We start from the raw sequence: 19,160 nt of genomic DNA on the forward strand, positions 1-19,160 counted from the left end.
AGCATCAGAAGTCTGGTTTTTAACTACATTTATTGATTTGGAATTTTAAACTGTGCATCATATACTGCAGTGAGGTGACAGAATTGTGGAGAGTTTCTTTTTCTTTTCCCTGGTGCTCTCGTGTTCCTTCCTGAGACTGCCGTGGCCTGGCCATCCTCTCAGTGGCCATTGTTTGCAGGTCTGAACCAAGCCTTTGTACTCATTGTCACTCACTGTTCCTGTTTCTTGTCTTTGTTCTTTTCTCACAGCTACAGGCCCCCAGTGTGAAAGGCTTTGATTTTGCTAAGCAGCATCTGGGCCAGCACAATAAAGATGATGTCCTGATTATCCATGAGCCAGCTCCTTTACCAGGACCCATTAAGGACACAACCCCATCCGAGAACGGAGATGTGCCCAGCCCCAAATCCAAGACTTCCACAAAGCCTTCAAAGACTGTTCGACACAGAGGGAGGTCAGTTCACAGAGATAAAAACAAATTGCAGCAGACAACAGTTTATTAAGGGCTGCTGTATTTTTAGGGCAATTTCAGAACTGTTCCAGAGCTCCGGAACTCGCGTTTTCTAGTGAGCCACCACTGTTACACCTCACCATTCATTAGTACAAGGTTGTGAGAATTTAGTGTTCATTTTTCTTTTAAAGGGAGCATACCCAGTTAAGAGGGGTATTTAAGATACTGCTGAGCTGATTGGTCACTGGAAACACCAAGTGTATGTTTTCCAGTGCAGTCTCTTTGTGATCTGTAGCCACTAAGCCAGCGAATGGTTAAAATCAAATGGAAACCACTGACAAAGGTAATGTGTTTCCATCCCATTAATAGTGATCAATACAGGTATGAAGAGTCAGATCTCCAAAATTCAGGCAAGATGCAGAGATATTGTTATTTACGATTATCTGCGGGGATCTTGTAGCAAATGAGTCTTATTCAGAAAAAGGAATGGTAATTCACATTTGCTGTGCAAATGGAGAAGGGTCTGAAACCATCAGCAATTCGCATTTGCTGTGCAAATGGAGAAGGGTCTGTCAACCATCACCAGAATTTTCCTAACATTTTCCGATAATCACATGATATGACTGTCCCTTGCTGGAAAAAATTGTGTTTGTAGGATACATGATGTAACAAAGCTGTGCAGTAGAGATGGATCTGTGCACAAAAAAAAAATGGGGAAAAAAATGGAACCCTGAGAAGACCCCCTCTGAACTACACTTTCCAGTGATTCTTCTTCCTCTCCCTCACTCTCACACTTCTTTGTCTCCAGCTCTGCATTCCCTGTGCTTGTATCTATGTGGTACTGCACAGTGGCAGAGAAAAAAAAAAGCAAACAATCAAGAGCAGGATGAGCTGAGAAAGAGACTAATGGTGATTCTGACTGGGCTGCAGGTCTCTGCAGCACAGCTTGCTCCTCTGTTCAGCCCTCTGTGCCTCCTCTAAAATCCCAGCTGTCTTAAGATCCTTGCTTCATCTTCTCCGTGTGGGCTTCATAAAGCTCAGTTTCCCCCTTCTAGATGCTAAGCCTGTCTTCCTAAATCCCTGCAGGCCTTGTAAGTAGAAGACTGCCAGTGGTACAGTGGAAGGTGGACAAAACTAGAATATAATGGAAGAAAAATGAGCTGTACTAGTTTTGGTGTAGCTTACATAAATTGAAACAAAGTAATATAAATCTGAAAGACAAGCGTTTCTGGGTTTCTTTTTAAAAGTTCAGAAGGAGCCTAGGACAGAGATGATATGTGGATGAAGGAAAGGCATCTATATTTATATGCAGATAAGCAAAAGAAATAAGTTTAAATTTGAGGTTCCTACTGTATTTTGTCTAGAATAATTCAGAAGATTAAGCAGGAGAAATTTCAGAAGCCAGCATTCTAATGATACGCTGTGGTAGGAGGCCACCAAGTAATTCAGGTGTGATTTGCCTTTAGTGAAGGCATGCTGGCTGTCACCAAGCCCCTTTTTATTTTCCTGTGCCTTGGCATCATTTCCAGGACAACGTGCTCCATGATCTCCCTAGGCACAGAGGTGAGAATGACTGACCTGTAGTTCAGACACTTGAAATGTTTTCAGAAGAGAATCTCCCTCTTCTCCCTCATATTCCCTTGAGAACAAATCTTCCTTTAGGCTTAGCCATGGAGATGCTGCCATCATCTCCCTGCCATGCCAACATGCCCGTGTCAGCTTGTGATTTGAAACATTTATTCCCCCAGGCAGAAGTTGAAATGTGAAATGGTATCATACTGTGTTGTGTTGGGTTTAGCTGCTTGATGTTTTGTGAGGAAATACAGAGCTCAGTTCATCACAGTTCAGCTCTGGATTGTGTGCTACATGCCAGGAAATCTAGTGGTGATGTGAGTACACGTTCTGTGTCTGTAGGAAACAGCAAACAAGAACAGCTGAGTTCAGAAAGCTCAGCATCCCTGCGCTCCAGCTGGGAGTTGGACCTGTTGTTTTGACTTGAGAGTATACAAGTGCATATTCCTCATCACTTACAAGAAATGACTGATGTTGACTCAACTCTGTTTATGTTCCTATTACTTTGTGGTAATTTGGATATGCTGAGAAAGGAGTATCATGGGAAATGCAGAGCACAATGAGGTGAAACAGAAAGTCAGTAGGAGATCTGGACACAGAGCTCCAGCCTCACACTGCTGAACCAGGACAAAGGTGATGGAGGTGATAGCTCTGCACACCCTCTCCCCACAGGAAAAGATGCAGTGATGCAGATCTCTAAGCTCATTGGGGACCATTTATCCTCTTTTCCCTGCGATTATTTTTTTTAATTGGGATGTGACATTAGTGTTGCAGTCCTGCAGATCAGGGCATTGTTCAGGGAGGAGAAAAAGGGAAGTTGAATTCAGAGCTGCAAGAAGTAGATTTAACTTCACTAGACTTGTCAGGCTGCATATGGTTATCTTATTCTGGGTGCTCTAGGCAGGTTGATGTTTAGCCAAGAGCCTCAGTAACCAGTTCAGATACACCCATCTAGCCCAAGAAAATCCTGCACTAATAAGGTTGGTGCACAGACATGTGCACACTCTCCATGATTAACTCCCTGCCACAATAGAATATGAGTGAAAGTGGTAGTTAGAGACACTATCACAAAGGCTGATCCCATGTGAAGAGATAGGCTTTGGTGTCAGGCAGTGGTGTGGACCCTGTTTTTTTTCTACTTATATATTATCAGAATAATTTTACAGCTGAAGATCATGGTACTTTTCTGTATTGCCTACAAAAGCTGTGAGCACTGAGATTGAGATGGTGGTTTTTTTAGATAACAAATGTTCTTAAGAATCTTGTGATTGCATGGAATAAATACATAAAAGAAGCATTTTTGAATGGCCTTACATTTGACTAGTCAGGGAAATATTCACATAGATTTGTATTGTTAGCAAGACAACACCAAGTTGGTAAGGCTGAATGTTAGACTAGTTACCTATGTGGGTTTCATATTCCTAATGTTAGACTAGTTACTTATGTGGGTTTCATATTCCTAATACAATTGTTTTCGTTCTGAGAGGTAAATTGTTAGCTACAAATGCAGAGCTTTTTCTTGTAGTGTATTTTAAAGGAAAGATTACTTCATAATATTGTCACATGTGAACTGTGTTGCAGTCATTTTTCACACACAACAGTAGCATCTTGACAATGAATATCTAGCTATGGTAATGCATTATACATTTACTTACAAAAAGAGGAAAATTTTCGCAGACTTCACAAGGTGTTTTAGCACAGAATTCTTTGTGTGTGACAAATATGCCCCCTTGCAAATTTGTGTTACATGTTGGTTTGTTTGTTTTGTTGTGTTTGTGGCAGAATTTCTCCATCAGATGCTGAATCCACAGCAAGTGAACAATCCAGCGGGAGAGAGACAGGAGAGGAAAGTGCAAGGCCATCAACTGCTGCAAACGAGGGCAAGCCACGCAGAGCAGTGAAGAAGGGTTTGTTTCCTTTTTTTTTTCCCCCTCTTTGTGTGTTTTGGTGCTTTACTCAGGCTGAAGAGTTACTTTGGTGCTGTAACTTTCCTAAACTCATCTTTGGCCGCTGATTTTTTTGCTCCTAGCCGCACAAAATCCCTTCATATTTGGTTTAGTTTCTTCTGTTGAAACTGGGGAGCTGTACATTCCTTTCATTCCAGCAAGCTTTTGAAACAAATGGCTTAGCAGGAATGAATCTTTCCTCCTTTTGTCCCTCACACAGCCCCAGCAACTCTTGAGTCTCCCATGGTAGCAGAACTGCAGACAGTTACATGGGCAGCAGAGGTCACAGCAGGACTTCAGACCACGGGGGTGTGTCTGTAGCAGTAACTTTGAAAAAGTGACATGGAAAAAAAAAAAAGACACCAGAAAGATCCAAGTTTTACAAATGAGTTGTGATTAAATAATCAAAATGCCTGCGTGATTGTACATTAGAAAGATCAAAATTCAGTGCTGCTGTGTAAATAGCACTGGTATTTTTTAATACAGAACCATCTTGTTTCCAGTTAAAATGCCACTATTTTTCTTGGAAGTACTCTAAAATAGATATATTTTAGATGTAGATATATATTGGATTAATAGATATATATTGGATATATTTATATATTTGAAAATATGGGAAAACATCTCAAAAGGGTTTGAGTTCCTCCAACCTATCTGACTTGAATTCTGATGCTCTGTTTTAGTGTTCTCCCATTTCTATTTACCTGAGAACTCCAGATTCATCTCTTCTTTTTCTGTCTGGCTTAAAACTTTATGTAGCATTTAACATCTCCTTTTGGTGTAGAAATGTTGCATGTTGCTGCACCTGAATTACCTGGTAAGGGCAGCAAGGAGACTGTGTAAAATGTGTCCTTTCTACCTATCATGCCCTCACTGGTTAAAATGCACTATTTTTTTCAGCATTTGGTGCCCCTAGTTTGCAAATCATAGGGACTATTCTTAGCATTCAGAATTTGAGGCAGTGTCTGCAGAGAGCTCTCTACTAAATGGGAGATTCAGTTCCTTTTTTGTGCAGCTGAGATTTGGCAGCCTGATCCAAGTTCATGCATTTCATTCAAAAGTAAATGCAGTCATCTTACTGCTGTGGTTTTTTTTTCCAGTTGCCATTCTAGCTAAATTGCTTGTCATAATTACTGTGTTGTCTCTTCTTTTTCCTTTATGTTGTCAGGAGCAAACAGAGTGGGTAAGTAACCAGAGCTGGTAGTTGAGTACAAATATGAATAGGGGTGTTGGGGTAACTGCAATTATGTCTTAAGGATGGAAGAGTTTGTCTTCTGAGTCTAAGAAAATAAAATTGCTTTTGAGCTATTGAAGCATAAAAAAATCTCAGTAACACAAATTATAGTAATCCAGCACATTTTTCTAATTTTTTTCCTCCCAATTCTTTCAAATTATTGAGGAAAACATCACTGTGAAAGAAGCAAAACTAATGCAGCTGTTGGTCCTGAAATCAGCTTTGTAGAAACAAGTTGGAGATAATGTTAGAATTAATGTAGGATTAATTAACTGGAGCCCAAGAAAAATATGAACTGAACCTGCAAAGAAGCATAGATATTTTGTTGTGAACTCTTGTTTTCTCTGCCAAGATTGAGACATGGCAAACATAGGGCAGGAGAAAGCTGCTGCTGTCTTTGATAATGTGTAACACATCTAGTGATAAAATAAGGATTGTGTCCTCTGATAGCACTGACCATCTTAGAGCAGCCACCCCTCTGTCTGTCCTTCTGTGCTCTGCTGCTTTCCACTGGTGTAATGAGTCATCACCTGCATCCTAGGGATGTCACCTACGGGGATACAAACAAACTGTGTGAAATTTATCTCTTAATTGCATATTCTGGCATGGTTAAGATACCAGTGGATGAGTTGAAGGATCCCATTGACTTTATCTGATTTTGGATGAGGCCTTATGCACCTTGGTTGCTGTGTCTCTCAAGGGGGCAGTAACCTTTCTCTGTCTCCAGCTGTTTTGGTTTTCATGTGAAATCACAACTTCCTGACATTTCAGTAAATGGTTTCAACTCAGGGAGCAGTGATGGACACTGATCCTGGCATGTGACCTGTATGGCCTGGTTGTTAAAACATGATCTGACCAGTCTTGGGGTATTAGATACCTCTCCATTATTCTTCAGCCTCAACTGAATTATTCCAAAATCAAAATTTCATTCATGTAGTGCCATTCAATAGCTTTATAAGGAAGATTTTCTAAATGGGAATAGTAGTGTAATATAAGACCTTTGAAATGGGAAATTGTGCTTATTCTCTGTCAGAACTTCTTCAGGACCTCATTCTTAGGTTGGGTTAGAAACCATTTCTCCTTTTGTTGTATGTATACAGTGTTACTCTGTTTCTGACTTTTTCTACTTTTCTGTGTTTCCATCTTGCTTTGTATTTATAGACACATTGAGTGCAGACCCACAGAGAGGATTTAAAGGTCTTATGCAGCTTATGAGGGGTTTTTGTGTTTATCTTTTCTGTAAAAAGGAGTAACATGCAATGTTACTGTAAAGCCTTACCAAAATTTCAGTGGGACTTCTGTTTTACCAAATGAGCTTAAGAACCCTTTGCAGCTAAGAAGCTCCAGCCCAGCATTTGTTTATGTGTGTACAAGGGAAAATTAGGGATGAAATTACAAAGATTCAGAGTGAATGCTCAGTGTAATTGAAAATATTGGACCTTGCTAACCAAGTAATACAAAAATACCCTTACAATTTTATGTTGGAGGTCAGTGAGCCTGGGAGTGGCTGATAGAGTGAAAAGGTGAGGAAAAAATTACTAATGTTTGGCGAAGATGAATGCAGAAGTTCAGATTTCTATTGACTACATGATTGCTCTGAGGGGTTCACACTAACTCCTTAATACATCTTGTGCCTCTCTCTGTGAGATGCAATGCTTGCACACTTCTGAGGGGTGCATGAAGATGCTGTGAAGGCAACAAATGGTTAAGATAATACAAACAGCTACAGAAGAGAGATGGATATATTTCATTGAGGCAAAATATTTGGGACACAGAGGTCTTGAATGGAGCTGTTTACCTTCTTTTTAAGACCAATTGTACAGAGAAATCACATTTATAAATGATGCATGCCTTTTGTAAATGTGTATGTTTGACAATGCTTTGATCAAGTCTGAGAAATATGAATAGAGATTTTGCTTAACTTGTGGCCAGACTGCTTTCCAGCCCAAAAGTAGTATGCTGTGAATATATAAAGTATACTATCCCTTTCTTTTCCTGCTCCCTTGTTGTGCTGGAAGAGACAAAGGAGCAAGTCATCTACTGTGACCTTCCACAGAAGATAAGATTCACTCCTCTTCCAAACTCTATCCTGTCTTACCGGCACATGTTGCAACAGGATCACAGCAGGGACTGTTTTATTTCCCCTCCTGTCTGTTGTAGGTGGATCATGTTGATCAGCAATTGATTCTGTATCAGGAGCAAATTAGATTTTCCTCCTGATTTGAATATTGAGAACCACATCTCCTTATTAGACATCTGTGGGAAGATGTGGGACTATGTCCCTCAACACTGTTGTGTTGCTTCATAAGGAGAGTCACGAGTCTTGATCTCTCATTGCTTGTATTTCATGGTGAAAAGCAGTTTGAGAATGTGGCTTTATCACATGGATAAGACAAAAGTTTATTTTGAAAGTTTTCAGTAGCTTTTGCAAGCCTCATCTGCATAACAGTTTCTGAATTAGGTCTAACTCAGAAAAAAAATTGCTAAATCTGTGCTTAACTGCAAATCACTGGGGTGATCCTGTAGGTTTCAAGTCTTTTGAGGGAGATTACCCATTTCTATTGAAGTAATTAACTGTTGGCAGGACTTGGGTGCACTTCCATGCATATTGGTTTCTATAATGTCTTTTGCTGATTGTATTCAAGTTGGTTTAACCTCTTCAAGAAATTACAACATGACAGTATTAATGCAGCTTGCTTATTATTATGTGACTATTTATCTTGTCACAGAGAAAAAAAAATCTGCTTTAAAAGCATTAATCAGTAAAATGTCTGTAAAATTCTTTGTGTTTTGTGCAGATTTCTAAGGGGCTTTTTGTTGGTTCTTGTTTCACTCCTAACACTTAAGAAATGCATTTTGCATTGAGACATCTTTCATTGCTCTTTGAACCTCCATTTGAGCAATTTGCATCTCCTTAAGTACTGATAAGAGGAATCATTAGCAGAATGTACTTAAACATCTTTTTATGCAGGAAAGTAGATTGAGATTTTGGGGGTTTGCAAGTGCCAAGAGCTTGATTTACAGAAATAAAGAATGACAGCTCACCTTCTGGAAATATAATGGGAAAATGTTTATAATTTGCAAACCACGGGGTAAACTTGTTGTACACTAAATGTGAGTCAGCTGGAAGGCCTGTAGGGCAAATTAGACACAGATGGAGAACAGGGCACAGTTTTGTAGCACAGCATCTGTAGAGCTTAACACTTGACTGTGCTAACCCTGGCAGCACTGCTTCACTCCGTATTGGTTCTGATAATTTAGGACCTCCTCAGACCAGCAGTGGAAACGAGCAGCACTCCTCAGCCTCCATCTTTGAGCATGTGGATAGGATGTCCCGTTCCTCAGATGCCAGCAGACGTGTCCCAAGCAAGATCCAGCTGATTGCCATGCAGCCCATGGCAGCCCCTCCGGTCCAGAACTCCGTGCTCTCCGATCGGGTGGCAGAGACCAACAAAATCAATAAAGAGGTATTTCTGAAAGGGCTTTGCATGGTTTTGGAGGATTCTCTGCCTAGCCAAGTGAAAAGTAGCCAGTTTCTTGTTATCAGGAGTTCCTTGTGAATTCCTTGGCAAGTTACAGGAATAATGCTGTTTCCATCCAGAGAAATTATCTGACCTGTTTTTAAGAGATACCTAAACCAAAATATGAACACAGAGAGGATCTGATGGTCAGGATACCCTTGTGTTAGCATACTTTTGCTACTTAGGACATGACTTAAAGACATGACTAAAAGACAATGTTGTGCTAATTAATGTGTGAGAATTGGAACATATGGCCCACCTTGGTTTTCATTCTACACTATTCTTTTGCTTTTCAGGACTCAGGATGTTGGTTATGAAAAGAAGTAATCTCAAAACATTCTGGGGTGTGAATTTGCAGCCCAGTTCATTGCTTTCAATTTCTAATGTGTTTAGCTGACAGTAAACAGACAAAATTTCCTGCTTTCTCTGAGGCTCATGTTACTATTAGCAGAATATGAGCACGTCTGGGGCATGAGGAGAGGTGATGCACCATAAACTCACATCATACACTGCCTGACAGTAGCACCTACCTGCATCCTGGTTTGGTGTGAGATAACATTTTTTCATAATTCAGAGTGGAAGATTACTCAAACCTGTAACTGAATTTTGATTACTCAAAGGTGTAACTTTGTCAAGAATCTGTGTTTCTCAGTACCTTACTGAAGAGAGGCAGATATTTCTATCTAGGATACAGAGGCAGGAGGAGCCACAAAACAGAAATCTGTCTGTATGGGCAGAAAATATATGATTCCAACTATAAGCATACAGAACAAATCTGACTTCTGTCCTCTGTATGCTTTTATTTTTTCAGATTTTCATGAGAGAATACACCAAAATCAATTTTTATTTGGTTCTTAATTTGCTGATGTGTTCCAGAACTAGTCCAGCACAGGCAGGGCAGTAGTTGCTACCTAATCTGGTGCTCAAGTGTTTACCAGTGATAAGAATCATTTGAGTGGGTTTTGGGCCAGGACTTACAATTGTGGTGTTACAACAGCTTTACCCAGATAATGACGTGTGCTCCTTGAAATTTGAAGAGGTGGGAGAGAGGTATGAAAACTCAGCCTCCAGGATGATGTAGAGCTGATAGTGCCATGTTCAGCTGAGTATCTGGGCCCTTGTGTTGCTGCTGTGTTCCTGCATAGCATATGGCACAGCAGAGGCACTGAGTTATGAGCTCAGTTGGCTCTTGAAGTTCTTGCTTCTTATGTGATGAAGGTCATTCAAGGGAAAGGGTGGCAGATTTAAACCCTGTTGATCAAATATCTGTTTGCCTAGCATAGCTAACTATGGACTGGTTAGTCTTATCTTTTCAGAGCAATGTTATGTCTGGCAGACAGGAGGAGTTTTTTGTGTTCCTCCTTTTATTAACAAACTGCCACTTCCCTCTAATTGCACCTGCTGTGCTGGCAATCACGCTGTGTAATAGTACATCTACCTGGGGAGACAATGGGGGGACTGCAAAATATCCAGGAAGCAAAGTGTGCTCATAAATCGTGTGACTTATTTTAGTCCTTCAGAGATTTGGGGGAGGGAGGCAGGGGCTGGCAGAGAGGTGGGGAGGAGAGCTTTACAGAAGAGCAGCAAAATCCAGTTTGAAAAGTATATAACTACAAAAATATTCCTCTCTTTTTTTTTTCTCCTTGTCCTTCCTGCAGATACAAACAGCCCTGAGGCACAAATCCGAGATCGAGCACCACCGCAATAAGATCCGCCTCCGCGCCAAGCGCAAGGGCCACTATGAGTTCCCAGTGGTGGATGACGTGGTGGTGCTTGACTCCAAGGAGCAGCACAGGATATATCGCAAGGCACAGATGCAGATTGACAAGATCTTGGACCCTGGAGGCAGTGTGCCTACCGTCTTCATAGAGCCCAGGAAGAGGTAGGGGTTTCAAAGATGGAATGAACAATTTTCTCTTAGAGTCAGTGCCCATACTGCATCAAAGCTGTCATCTAAAACTACATCTTAACTACATCAAAACTATATCTTAACTGTCAGAGCTGGAAATCATTTTGATCACTAGTTGAATTTATCTAGGTGAAAAGGATTGGGGTGTTCTAGACACTTATTTATTTCAGTATATGCCACAATGTTTTGATTTCAAATTATGTTTTTACAAGTTCTCAGCAGTGAATTCTTGATAAATAAGCCCAAATGTATGAAAACAGTCTTAAAACAATTTAGTATTTGCTCTGCCATTTGTTTGAATAACTCTTTTGTGGTGTAGAGGGATCAGAATTGCAATATCAGCACTAAAAAAGAAACCTACAAGTAATATATATGTAAGTAATATAACCAGCAAGTAATAATATTTTTATAAAGCAGGGGGCGGGGGGAGAGGAATATGTAAAATAAGGAAAACCTTGAACAACCTAAAAAGCATAAAGATTCTGAATATTAAAGGCAAATTCACAAATCAGTGAGATTACCCAGAGGGAATACATAAAAGGTTATAAGGCACATCTGTCAGCTTCACAGATCTGCCTTCCTGGCCTTGTATTTGCAGAGAAAGTTTTCCCTGTGTTCTGTTTCAGGCTTATGAATACAGGCACTGTGTTCCTGGAGCACTGGTGCCCAGTGGGTGCTTCTGCACTGATAGAAAGTAGCTTTTTTCCAGGCTGTGGGTTCCTCAGCTGGTTTGCATGGTGGGGTTAAACCCTCTTTACCAAACACAAAGCTTTGTTGGCAGTGTGATCTGTTCTGCAGCTGCAGGTGTGTCACACATTGGGCTGGGGAGCTGGAACACAGGCAACCTGGACAGGTCAATGTAGGAGGGAAGTGACTCTGGACAGAATTTAGGGGAAGAATGGGATACTTTAGAGAGTTGTCAATGAGAGCGTTACTAAGAGAAGCTTGAGGAATGAAAAACTGGGGAAGGGAAGAGAAACGGGGCTGAGGCAAGGATGACTTGGAGGAAATGAGCAGAGGAGTTCAAGCTTGAGAAGAAAAATTTCAAGAATAATTGTGATTACCTTTCTATCTCTCTCTCTCTCTCTTTGCTTTTTGTTTCTTTTCCTGTTAAGTTCTCGTGCAAAACGTTCTCCCAAGCCGCGCCGTCGCCATCAGATAAATGGGAGCCCAATTGATGCTGAAAAGGACAGGTTAATCACAACTGACAGTGATGGCACATACAAAAGGCCTCCAGGAGTCAATAATTCTGCATATATTGTATGTATGTCTCTTGAATGGGAGGACTATTCTGATAATGATGACAGCTGTGACACTGGCAGGTTTTTGGCCTTCTGTTTGTGGTCCATATGATGTGGTTAGTTTCAGTCATGCAGTTAGCATGTAAATCAAAGTGAAATAAGGATTTCATTGACAGTCTGTCATTTTTAAGCAGTAAAATTCTGCTGAATATTCCTTGATATTACAGAGGCCAAGAACCAAAGCCTTGTTTTCATTAATGCCACTGTGTTATGCACATGAAAGTGTGCTTGACATGTTCCACAATATCTTGAACATAGTTTCGCTCTAGTCCAATTTGCTGGATGTTATATATTCATATATTACAGCAAATTTAATCCTTTGCTCTTACAGAGTGGAAGACTCAGGTCTTTTTGTGAGAAATTTTCTCGTGTTTCAAATGCAGCAATTAATTATTAATGATAGAGAAACACATCTTTGTACTACAGTAACTTGAAACAATTCTAGTGCAATGTCCTGAAAATTAATTTTGTCTCACATCTAAAAAAAGAAAGGCACTGGAGAATACTTCTGTTCAATCATATCCATGTCACAAACAGCACTTAGGCATCTTTAACCACTTCTAAGCAGATTCCATGAAGCCAAATGCTAATATTGGAAGCCCCTGGACAGTTCTTATCTTTAAAGATGGTTTAATAATTTTAAGAATTTCACTGTTAGCTGCTTATGTGGTCAGGTGACTCTGATGTCAATTTCTGCAGTTTCCCTTTGCCTTCAGACATGAGTGTGATGATTTTAATGTCATGCTGCAGTAGAATGAATTATCATCTGAAGCTGTTTAATTAAGACATGGCACACAGCAGGCTCAGCCCCTTTGGCATCTGCAGTGAGACTGCTCGGAATGCTAAGTTCCTAATAAAGTAGAGGCTTGTGCCTCTTGACAACTGATTTTGCAGTCTGCATGCAGTGGTAAGAATGAGCTCTGATAATAAGTCTGCTGCTGTAAAGCTCGTTTAATTTCCTCTCACTGATGAACAATAAGCCCATGTGGTAAGATCCCAGGTAGTAATTATGATGCATGCCTAAGGTATTGCTGCAATGAAGAACTTACATGAATCCCATTCAGGTGATGCACCCAAGTTCAAGCTCCATGCAGGTTACCACTTAGTTCCGTAACAGCTTCCTTTCTGCCTTTTTCTAGGAGGTGATAATTGTTTAATGTTACTGCTGGTGTGGTCAGTTATAAGCTAAAGATTGGATTAATTTCTTAGAATTGCAAAAGCTGCAAAGTGATAGATGTAGATAGAGATGATTGGTTTTCTTCTGGGTGGAGAAATGCTCTCTGCATGATTTCATTACGTGGTTGCAAACCACAAGATTTCTGTTATAGCTGAGTAACTCCTGCCCAAAGCTCTGCTGCCTTACCGGAGATCAGAGTCCTGTCACAGACATCTTTTATGAAAAATCCTTTTTTTAGGATTTTTCCTTTTGAGAAGTTGAGAGGCCTCAAGAACAAAATGTAAACATTGATTATCTGCTGCTGTGGAATGCAACAGGTGGATCTTTGATTGGCCCATGTTAGTTATTTCTAATTAATGGCCAATCACTGTGAGCTGGCTCGGACAGAGAGTCTGAGCCACAAGCTTTTGTTATTTTTTTTTTCTTTTCTTTTTAAGCTGGCTTTCTGATGAAATTTTTTTCTATTTTTTAGTATAGTTTTAATATAATATATATTATAAAATAAAAATCAAGTCTTCTGAAACATGGAGTCAGATCTTCATCTCTTTTTTCATCTTAAGACTCCTGTGAACACAGTCACAGAGTCCTTCAGACTGCACTGAATGAAGTGTTGGAGTGTTGAATGAAGTGTTTGGTGTTGGATATGTGCATGCAGCAGCAGGGAGGGTAAGGGCACATGACGTGATTTTGGCCAAGACTGTTGCTCAGCCTGAAGGCCCACAGGGGCTTGGAAGCCAGCTAGACCTTCTCTGTGGCTGCCCTTCACCTTCCTTCTGTCTCCTGCAGTCGGACCCAGACCTGCCAGCGGAGCCGCAAACGTCGTCCTCAGCGGAGGTGGGCAAGCTGGCGGGGCTGCCGGCGCACGCTGTGCCGCAGTACGTGCCCCCGCAGCCGTCCATCGAGGAGGCACGGCAGACCATGCACTCCCTGCTGGACGACGCCTTCGCCTTGGTGGCTCCCAGCAGCCAGGCTGGCTCCAACGCCGTGCCTGCGCCCGGGGGCTCCGCAGCACAGCCGGTGAGGGGCAGGGAGGGAGGGACTGCCTCGGGGCCGGCTGGGCTGTTGGAATAATACCAATATTATTGGTATTGTAATACCAGTCTGGCCCTTGCTGCTTGACCAAAGGTGGCAACTGTGGTGGTTTCACTTCAGAGACCCTTTTGGCTATCTGGATGTTGCAGCTGGGTGCTTGGGACAAGTCCAGGCATGCAGGAGTTCAGGTTTATCCCTGGCAGAGAAGCTTTAAGGCAATGGTGAAGGAAAAGAATCGGTTCGGATGGAGGGTTTTGATCCAGAGCTTTCTTCCTGGCCCACAGGCCTCTGAATCCAGCAACAGCTCCAACAGAACCCGTGAACCATGTGGTTGCTGTGTCTTTTAACCCCAGGGAGATGGGGAGGGAAGGGGCACGGGGGGCTACCAACCAGGTACAGGTGAGAAGTCTCAAGGGGAAGGTGACACCTGGATGCCCCAATGTCCTCCAGGGCTGAAAGGCATCTTTTGAATTCTGCCCTTCTGGAATGCCAGGATTGACAGACAGTGCTCAGCAGGTGTCAGGGTGGAGGAGGGAGAGGTGGCTCACACACCTGGGGAATTAATCTGCAGGGAGAAACCCGAGGTATCTGAGACAAACCATGACATCACACCACAACACTGGGCAGGTAACATCCCAGGTGTTTATTTGGGATGCAGTTCTAAAGGCATCTCTGGGCAGGGAGTTGGCGCCACTGGAGCCACAGCCGCTGCTGTTGTGTCCTTGCTGTCAGGGCTTAGCACAAACTAGAACGTTCCTGGAACAAGGAGAATTCAGAAATGACTGTCACAAGATAGTGAACTTGCTTTCTGAGCTGTTTGGTTTCTTTTCCCTTTTCCCATCTCATTTCCTTCAGGATAATTTGATCATTTCAGTTCTTCTCAGTTAGGATTTTTCACAAGTCAGTCTTGCTGTGTCTGAGAGTTAAACTTTTTTTTTTCTTTTTTTTTCTTTTTTTTCTTTTTTTTTTTTTTTTTTTTTTTTTTTTTTTTTTTTTTTCCTTTTTTTCTTTTTTTTTTTTTTTTTCCTTTTTTTTTTTCCTTTTTTTCCTTTTTTTCCTTTTTTTCCTTTTTTTCCTTTTTTTCCTTTTTTTCCTTTTTTTCCTTTTTTCCCTTTTTTTCCTTTTTTTCCTTTTTTTTTTTTCCTTTTTTTTTTTTCCTTTTTTTCCTTTTTTTCCTTTTTTTTTTTTCCTTTTTTTCCTTTTTTTTTCCTTTTTTTTTTTTTTTTTTCTTTTTCTTTTTTTCCTTTTTTTTTTTTTTTTTTTTCCTTTTTCTTTTTTTCCTTTTTTTCCCTTTTTTCCCTTTTTTTCTTTTTTCTTTTTAGAATGTGTGGTAGTTCCTATTTTGACAATGAAAAAAAGAATGCATGTAGCATAGGTCTTATTTTTCCGCAGGATATCCAAAAGCTTTCAGGAAATGAGGGATAGGGAAGCAGTGTTTCTGTGTATGATTTTTTTGTTTTGATGGAGCACTGAAACACATGGATAATCCTGTAGGTCATGATAAGTTCTGATGAATCTGAACCCTGTGGTCTCTCTGCTGCAGTCTGATGCTTTTTGAGGTCAAAAGAGATTTCCAAATGCCAAGGTTGGCTTTTTGCTAAGTAGATATTGGAGCAGCTCTTCATCTTCTGCAACTGTAAAAAAGTATTTCTGAAAGGTTTTTAAATTAAGACTGCTCATACAGAAGAGACTGTAGCTGCTGTAGCAGTGATTCCCAGATCTTCTTGTGCTCCTTTGTTTGTAAAACTTGACTTCTTATGGCTGCCATCAAGTCCTACATACAGACTTAGTGATCTCTGCCATTCATCATTTAAAAGGCTGACTGTGGAGTTCCCAAGGTATGAATTTGATTTTAATTTGGTGGTTTTTTTCATTCTCCTGACAGAGATACATGGAATTTGGAATGACTCCGCCAGCAGCACCAGGTCTCCTACCGAGGTAGCTTTTTACTGATCAAATTATCATTTATTATTTTCCTTGCAATTACTTCAGATTTCTTACTGGCACTGGTATATTGTTATGCAAAGTACTGCATAAATGAGAAGTAACAGGAGTCCAGATCCAGTCTTTGTTACTTATTTATGAAGCATAAATGACATATGCATGCTGTATGGAATCCAAGCCTCTGTTTAAAAGAAATGTGTCTCTAGCCCCTCAGCTATAGCAAAATCCTTCAAATATTCAGTAAACCACTGAATATGAGCTTTTGGAGAGCCTGAAACAGTTACTCAGATGCATGTAATTCTACCAATACTCTTGCTTTCATCTTGTTTCTGTATCCTCAGGGCAACACTCACTCACAACAGCTTTCATATGACTAACAGATTCATTCTATTTTTAACCAAGTTGAGAATAAATGACAGAGCACAGTGACCCTCACAGAGAAAGTCTGCCTTGCAGCCCTATTATTTTAAAATCAGGGGAGGAACAAATTCTCCATCTTCTCCTGCCCTTGCCATGAGAGAATTGTGTAAAGGGGAGAAAAGATTTGTCCAGGTGATTGTTTACTTCACATTTGGTTTGTGTGTTTTAACCAGATGTAAAGTTGGACTCTTGAGTCATGGTGCTCACGGGGGTGAGACTTGTCTCAGTTTCTCCAAGCTGCTGCAGCCAGGCTGGTCAGATGGTGGCCTTGTGCTGCTCTCTCATTACCTTCTTAGAGTTCACCATGTGAGCTGAAATCCCACAGCTATCCATGTCATTCATCAGACTTCACCTGAACTCTTCACTGCCTTGGAAACTTGATGGTAAAATAGCTGTGAAGAACTTTCCTTTATTTATTGTTCTGCAATCTGATTTTGGGAAGACCAAGTAGAAAAGGAAGAGTTTCTATGCATCTTGCATAGTTCTTGGCTGGAGGTCACAGCTTCAGTGTGAGTGGAGCATACATGAAATGGCACACAGCATGTACATATTCAGGGAAGATGTGATTAATCATGGAAGTGCTGTAGTCCATGTTAACCTGAGCAAGATGGTGTCTTCACAATGTGTTTTTTATTCAGATGTTTATCATTCTTTGGCATGGGCAGCATGAATTTATGTAAATCGCAAAAGGCCAAATGCTGGCTTTGCCACTGTCAGCAGTGTAAATTAACAATCTGCAAAGTCATTGATCTGAACAGAAAGAATTCCTCTAAGTTTTCCTTAAAATAGAAAGCTTCCTAAAGCTTGGTCAGTAGAAAACAAGTTGTCATGGTTGTGCTGTGGGAGTTATTCTCAACATCTGAAGATAATGATAAACAATTTGATAGAAGCAATGCCCCTGCTAGAGGAAGGAAAAATAACCTGAGGTCAGTGTGATTAGGTGGCATGTATCAATGTCATAGTCCATTGGGTTGAATATCCAATGCATGGAATACTAGTTGGGTGAGCATACCGTTCTCTTCCCTGTAATAACACCATCAGCATCTTTAATGGGGTGGAACCAACCTGGGGAAAAAATTAAATGTAAAAGACCTAGGTCACATAACAGCTAGGCAGTCATAAAGGCACAATGAACAGCTTTTGCCAGGAAATGGGTATTGAATCATGCAACAGAGATAAATATACTGAGCTAGAGTGGATTAGTGGTGCAAAATTGATTCTTGGAACAGCATCTCCTGACTTAAATGACTGGAGATAATTTTGGGGCTTTTTTGGATGTGTAAAAATTGAAAGCTGAGTTTCAGCCTGGAAATAAGAAGGAGCACTACAAAGCCTGTATGATACAGATGCAGAGCTGTATTCTGGTTTTAAGCTCTTATGTTGATCTTTGACTTTATAGAGAAGCTATAGGTATCTATTATAAAGAAGATTGAGAAGGTGAAGCCTTTTTAAATGTGAACCTTTCAAGTGCAAACACATCAGCAGTAAAGAATTTACTTCCCGTCCTCCAAAAAATTGGCACCAAAAGAATACATTTGCAGTAATGTTGAGAAAATATTTTCTTTAGATAACATCAAAAAATTGTAGTAATTCATCAGCTTCAAAATTCCAGCTCAACACTGCAGACATAAAGGGCCAGATTACTACATCCTTTACTGATTACAGTGATTAACATAACAGAAGTGATGTTGTTAAACATTACCTACCCATTGAAGCATTTATTTGAACTAGCTTGTGTGGTTGGAAATGGTTTCCTCTGGATCTGCTGAGTGGACAGCTGGGGATTGGACATGAGGGACCTGGGGAAATTCTAGGACTTCCACAATGGGATTGTTACAGGTTGAAGCCCTTTAACTTTCTCCATCTTGTAACTCTGCATGCCAAATAGCTAATACTTTTATTTACAATTACTTGTTTGTGCTTTATTAGGCAATTTATTATGTCAACTTTCTTTGCTATCTGGCTGTCATATGAAGGTGGATAGTTTTCCAAATAAAGCACAGATCAAGAACAGTCTAAACTAGATGCAGTCACAGGATTTTGCAGTAAAACAAATGGGTGTAAAATTGAGATCTTGAGGAATGGGATACACTGCAGGCTGTAGCCTAGGAGGGCTTAGATGCCATTGTGGTAAAACTCATCCCCAGCATGGAAAACTCATCCCTAGCCCTCATTTGTGTAGTTCCATGTGCCTGAGCCTGGCTGCTTGTCTCACTTTGCTTCATTTACACTCACACAAATAGTGAAGTTGGATGGATTACAGTTTCTGTTCTTAACTCTTTTTAGCAAATACATAACAGTGACTACCAGCACCAGCCTGATTGATAGGAAACATTAATTTCAGTAGACATTGCATTTCTTCATATGTGCTAGTGTGTTGAATAGTTTCACAAATATTAGCACAGTTTTGAAAACTTCCTGAAAAATTATCAGAATACTTAATGAAGTAATAGTTGTTCAAAAAATACACATGCAATGCAGCTTATGGTTTGGTTTAGACCAAAAGTGTGTGCCTAGAAACTGAGTAGAGTCAGCTTTGTTGCTGAGGTATGCAGCTACATCACTGCTGAAGTCTTCCTTTTCTATTTTTTTTCATTGAAGATGCTTTTGAAGAAGGAGAAAACAAGATCTTAAGATCTGTCAACTTTTTTCTCTG

General features: G+C 40.5%; 1 protein-coding gene across 4 annotated transcripts in view; it reads left to right on the forward strand.

Annotated features, from left to right (window-relative positions):
• Positions 1 to 19,160, forward strand: part of KIAA1549 (KIAA1549 ortholog) — a 145,036-nt gene that overhangs the window by 115,727 nt on the left and 10,149 nt on the right. For all 4 annotated transcript variants that reach the window (XM_064737383.1, XM_064737399.1, XM_064737394.1 and 1 more), the window contains exons 11-17: positions 249 to 451; positions 3,803 to 3,927; positions 8,462 to 8,667; positions 10,380 to 10,603; positions 11,746 to 11,890; positions 13,895 to 14,125; positions 16,026 to 16,078. In XM_064737383.1, the coding sequence (XP_064593453.1) occupies positions 249 to 451; positions 3,803 to 3,927; positions 8,462 to 8,667; positions 10,380 to 10,603; positions 11,746 to 11,890; positions 13,895 to 14,125; positions 16,026 to 16,078 (1,187 nt within the window). The remainder of the gene's footprint in view (positions 1 to 248; positions 452 to 3,802; positions 3,928 to 8,461; positions 8,668 to 10,379; positions 10,604 to 11,745; positions 11,891 to 13,894; positions 14,126 to 16,025; positions 16,079 to 19,160) is intronic.

Source organism: Zonotrichia leucophrys, chromosome 1A (genome assembly GCF_028769735.1).
Source record: "Zonotrichia leucophrys gambelii isolate GWCS_2022_RI chromosome 1A, RI_Zleu_2.0, whole genome shotgun sequence".
Taxonomy (NCBI): Eukaryota; Metazoa; Chordata; class Aves; order Passeriformes; family Passerellidae; genus Zonotrichia; species Zonotrichia leucophrys.